A 6,000-nucleotide genomic window follows, 5' to 3' on the forward strand; every position below is an offset into this window, starting at 1 on the left:
TGAACAGTAAATGACAATTGGCTGACATTTAAAAGGGGTTTATCTACAGAGTGATTGTACCATAGCTATATCTCTGTGGCGATAAGCCAGACCATTTTGTAATTTCCTCAGTTTTAAACTGCAGTACATCAACAACTCTTTTTGGTTTACACTTTGAGGAGTCAACCTCCAATGTTATTCCACACATACAGCAAACAAACCTTTGTTATTCTAGTTCTCAAAATTGGTCAGTATGAGAGGCTCCAGACCAGTGAGTGTTCATGACTATGGTAATATGAAACTGTGCTGTGTATTCATCCATTTCCTCCACTGCTTGCCTCTTCAGCAGGGGCAAATGGTCTGGGAGTAATGCAAGTCCACTTGAATGTAAGAGAAATGGGCTCTCACTGCCTTCTCTATGCATCAGTGCATCACAAGATGGCAAACTGGTGGGCGGAAAAGGAACCATTTCATTGAATTCTCTTCCTCTATTTCTCCATCGTGTTCTTGCTCACGCGCACACACATGCAAACACACAAAGGAATGTACAAAATGAATTAAATTATCTGGTACTTCATCCATGAGCAGGTGCACTGGGGTGAACTCAGCATGTAATTGAAACATGTGTGACTCTGTGTGAGTAAACCATTTACTTTCAAACATATTTAAAGAAGGGCACATCCCTTGAATGAGATGACTCACCATGTCTGTCTTATGACAGCAGTTGTGGCTTTTGTGAACCTTGACACAGGAACCACTCCAAACTGAGTATGTTTCACAAATACCCTAGCCTGGCGCACAGACAACAGCATTGGCTCTTCATGATAATAAGAAGCAATGAGCTCTGCAGACAGCGGAAGCCCAGAAGCATTCAATGAGCCATTAATCGAGTGGAAACAGACATCAATACAGGTAGTTCTCACTGAGAGAGACTTAGGGTTTCTATGAGGAAATGGAGGGGAAAGAAACAAGCTGCACCGCTTGTATTAAAAGAAGAAGTAGAAAAATACATAACTCAGCTCCAGCAAAGAAGCATGTTGTGGTCACTGATGTGATACATTTGCTATCTGCAGATTTCATTCATTTGTGTTTCAAGATTTTGTACGTTTGTTTTGCACTCATAGTAATGTCCATGTGACTTAAATGGCAAATCTAGATCAAATCAAAATGAGATGACATGTTCTGTTCCTGAGATGTACACTCTACTGACGTTTCTCATGTGGCAGCTTCCACCACATTAAGAGACTGACTTACTCATACTTCAAAGTGACTCACCCTGACTCAACATAAGGCTAAAAGCATTATATCTGCCTGGAGAAAATATTTCAAAATAATTCAATTAACTAAGAACTGTGTGTGTGTGTGTGTGTGTGTGTGTGTGTGTGTGTGTGTGTGTGTGTGTGTGTGTGTGTGTGTGTGTGTGTGTGTGTGTATGTGTATGTGTGTGTACGCACATGTCCGTGCTGTGCAAAGCTGTCATCAAAGCAAAGGGTGGCTACTTTGAAGAATCTCCAATATAAAATATATTTTGATTTGTTTAACACTTTTTTGGTTACTACATGATTCCACATGTGTTATTTCATAGTTTTGATTTCTTCACTATTATTCTACAATGTAGAAAATAGTAAAAATAAAGAAAAACCCTTGAATGAGTAGGTGTGTCCAAACTTTTGACTGGTATTGTATGTTTGAAAAAGTGTGTGTGTGAATGTTCATGCAATCACGCTCAGAGCTCTCCACATCCTCTTAAACATTTCAGCTGCTGTTCTAATACTATTCTTTTATTTTCTCTTAATAAGAATAAAGGGCATCCAGTGTGCTTTAAGGCAGCTGTGTACCCTATAAGCTTCACTGATATTGTTCCAGCTTTATGTCTGGTTTAGTCCATCAGAGGCCTACAGTACCCAGAGTAGAGGTGGGAATGAGGACTGTGGGGCCTGGGGGTGTGTAGGAAAGATCAGGAATAAACCTCACTATAATCAGGAGGGTTCTGAGGAGAATGCCCAATGTCACTGGAGATTATGAGGCTCAGGTCCCAAGCAGGGGCCTATTACAGATTCATTACATCTCACAATGCCTCCCTTTATTCCTTACTATGAGTCATTTAAGCCTTACTGAGACATACATGTTATAGGGCTACCTGGGAGTATGGGTTGTGAGAGGCACTGTGTTGACCTAAACCTCCCTGACACCCGTCCTGTCTCCCCTCTCACCCTTATTGTCTCCCTTACCCTGCCTGGCCCATAAATATCCCGTGATGAGGAGGAATGGATGATCTGTGGGACCCATCGCTAAGAAATAATTTGCAAACGTCAATCAACATAAATAGCTTTTCAAAAGGAAATAAGAAGCACCTTCCCTTTATATTCACAATCCCATTGCAAATCTAAATAGAGCCAAATCTCTGTGTAACATTTCCATGTGCTTATTAAACAAATCTCAAACTCTCTTATTTCAGCCACACAATATGCCACCTCACGCGCACTGGATGGGAGTTCCTCTCAACAAAGACCAAGGTAAAGTCAGAAAGGCCACTATAGCATCAATGGATTGCGCCTGTGCGATCGTAAATAAGGGAGAATATTGCCATCTAGAGGTGGCTCATAAACTACCAATGTGCAGATCGAATTGTTGACCACGATGTACGATTTAAACAGAGGATGTATGACTTAAACACAGCCCAATAAACTATGCTGCAACCCGACGCATTTTTCAATTTTTCCAACTCCACACCACCACACTGTGTTGAGCTCTCAGTGAACACTCAGAACTATAGATCTCCATGCAAGATCACTTACAATGGGCATGCATTTCATTGGGGCGAAATAGGGAAAGTGTGAGGATTGTAAAATGTTTTAAACACAATTGTACTAAGATCATGCACAGCCAGCATTTAATCTGTATACATTCACAAAGAAGCCAGGCGTCCATCCATGAACTTCGCAATAAGTGGCACCATCATAAACTCTTAATAAATTAATGACCTTACCTGAAATAATGGGGGCCAGTCGGAATATGTCAGAGAGGCGGCTATTCATGGTCTCGTAAGGAGAGTCCTCCAGGAAATCGTTCCCTGAAAGGAATAATGAAATACAATGTGATTTTTAACATACTCTTGCAGTTTTAATAGGCATGTAAATGTTGCAGACAACCAGATATACTGAACAAAAATATAAACGCAACTTGTAAAGTGTTGGTCCCATGTTTCATGAGCTGAAATAAAAGATCCCAGAATATTTTCATACGCACAAAAAGCGTATTTCTCTCAAATGTTGTGCACAAATTTGTTTACATCCCTGTTTGTGAGCATTTCGCCTTTGCCAAAATAATTCATCCACCTGACAGGTGTGGCATATCAAGAAGCTGATTAAAAAGCATGATCATTACACAGGTGTACCTTGTGCTGGGGACAATAAAAGGCAATTCTAAAATGTACAGTTTTGTCACACAACACAAGATGTCTCAAGTTTTGAGGGGCCGTCCAATTGGTATGCTGACTGCAGGAATGTCCACCAGAGCTGTTGCCAGATAATTGAATGTTCTGAAACAAAGCTGAAAATGTCCCAGGTCTTCCATGGCCTGCACACTCACCAGACATGTCACCCATTGAGCATGTTTAGGATGCTCTGGATCGACATGTACGACAGCGTGTTCCAGTTCCCGCCAATATCCAGCAACTTCACACAGCCATTGAAGAGGAGTGGGACAACATTCCATAGGCCACAATCAACAGCCTGATCAACTCAATGCGAAGGAGATGTGTCGTGCTGCATGAGGCAAATGGTGGTCACACCAGATACTGACTGGTTTTCTGATCCACACCCTTACATAAAAAAATAGATATTGTGACCAACAGATGCATATCTGCATTCCCAGTCATGTGAAATCTATAGATTAGGGCCTAATGAATGTATTTAAATTGACTGATTTCCTTATACGAACTGTAACGCAGTAAAATCTTTGAAGTTGTTGCATGTTGCGTTCATATTTTTGTTCAGTATAGCTAGATAGATAGATTTCATTTAAAGAGCATGCACATGGGTTATTGTTTTCACTAAATGTTTGTGAGCTACCATGGGCTGCGTTTAGACTTCTTTTGACCAATCAGATCAGCTCTGAAAAAGATCTGATGTGAAAAGATCTGATCTGATTGATCAAAAGACCAATTAGTGAAAAAAAGATCATAATTGGGCTGGCTGTCTAACAGCTGCCTTTACACAGGGAGCCGAATTCTGATATTTGTTCCACTAATTGGTATTTTAACCAATCACATCAGATATTTTCACATCAGATATTTTTCTGAACTGATTGGTAAAAAGACAAATTAGTGAAAAAAATATCAGAATTGGGCTGCCTGTGTAAACACAGCCGACACGCAGCCATGCAAGGACACATGGGATGGATATCTGGGTCAGTCAATTTCCATGCTGCCCTACAACTCATTAGCCTACAGTTGATTAGGCATATCGGTCAGTTGCGCAACTGAGAACCCATTCTGCCCCACTGGCCACTGGCATTAAGCAGTACAATTTTTGTGTATGATCAACTATAAGATGATGAGTGCAAAGGAGCTTTACACTCGATTCATTCCAAGAGATGTCTTAAGGACATTACCATTCCCAGTATGCACTGGCAGGGAAGTTTACGCACCTAATAATGTGGTGTTTTCTTCCTGAATCTGTTTTTGCTTTAGCAGTTTACATGGTCCGTTAATACATTACAGCAGGTATGGGAGTTTTGGATTAAAAACATCTTTATTGACTTCTGACAATTATTGTGTGGTTGCTGTGTTGTAGCCAACTGTAATGATAGTGCATACCCTGCAAAGTCTGGTAAATTCCCCAATAGATGCGAAGGCAGTTCTTCTCTTTCTTCATGCCCCTTTTACACCTGCAGTTGTACAGGGGGCTCTGCTTGACTGCGTCCATGGCACTCCGACATTCGTCCTGCGCCTCCAGTCCAGCCACCATGCTAAAGTTTCTCTCCTTCCCTCCAGCAACGCACTGTCTCATTGTCCGATACTTGGTACTGCATCCTTGCCCCTTCATACACTGCTCACTCGCCTTGACACAATCGAGGCGGTTGGGACCAGAAAGGGCATTCTCCTGGGCATACAAAACATCTGTGGAGAGAATGAATAATAATAGACCTAACAATAATAATAATAATAATGTTTCTGTCGTTTATATGTTAAATATTGTCCGCTATACGCGATTTAGTCACAATAAATATTCAGAGATTAAACTAAATGAAAGCAGTTTTAAAGATTAAAATATTGATCGTATTTTATTGCTCAATTCCATGCAATTAAGTGACAATAACAACACAAACATTTCATAGACTACTAGTCACAGACTAGCGTTCAATGCATTTCATACCCTATCGGTGTGTGCAACATTAAATAAATCAGCAGAGGATAAGTAAAGTTATTAAATATGAAGTACATGCTTTTGCAACGTTGGCTATAATAAGGGTATATAGGTTATGAGAGACAAATAATGAATTGCCACTGTCTTTAGTTATGTCCATTTCAGAATCAGAACTCAATTCACTTCGATTGGGATACATGAGCTCATAATTTACTTTTCACTAGTCTGTGGGCATGGCACGCATTTGGATTGCCCATTTCTCTCCATAACGACCACCAAGTTTGCTATTTATTTATCTCAGCTGCCCTCTGACTGCTTATCATTGTCCATTTACAAATGTGGTTATATACTGTATGTTTACACTAGGCATTTGCAGTGTATATAAGTCATTGGCCTTGAAACTAAAACTTACCTAAAAGAGGCAGAACGACATAAAGAGTGACGAAGATCATTGCGTTTCTATCCGTGTGATGCCTTGTTACAATGGAATTTATAGAACGTATAGAAAAAAAACTTCGTGATTTTATTCCGAAGGTATTTCCACTCTATTCAAATCCATTGAAAACATCGGTGGCATGAGGTCCGACATTCAGAACACATCCAGCTGCCTTCATGCGTAAAACATTCCGACCCAAAAGTACTCCAATTTTAC

At 40.3% G+C, this 6,000-nt stretch overlaps 1 protein-coding gene across 1 annotated transcript in view; it reads right to left on the bottom strand.

Annotated features, from left to right (window-relative positions):
- LOC311135707 (GDNF family receptor alpha-1-like) overlaps nt 1-5,800 on the bottom strand; it is a gene marked incomplete at both ends in the record, with an annotated part of 104,203 nt that extends 98,403 nt beyond the window's left edge. The window contains 3 exons of the mRNA XM_084169729.1: nt 2,969-3,052; nt 4,799-5,101; nt 5,761-5,800. Coding sequence (XP_084025855.1) covers nt 2,969-3,052; nt 4,799-5,101; nt 5,761-5,800 — 427 coding nt within the window. The remainder of the gene's footprint in view (nt 1-2,968; nt 3,053-4,798; nt 5,102-5,760) is intronic.
- Nucleotides 5,801-6,000: the final 200 nt, after the last annotated feature.

The sequence above is a fragment of the Coregonus lavaretus genome (assembly GCF_964263955.1).
Source record: "Coregonus lavaretus genome assembly, chromosome: 1".
NCBI classification, from domain to species: domain Eukaryota; kingdom Metazoa; phylum Chordata; class Actinopteri; order Salmoniformes; family Salmonidae; genus Coregonus; species Coregonus lavaretus.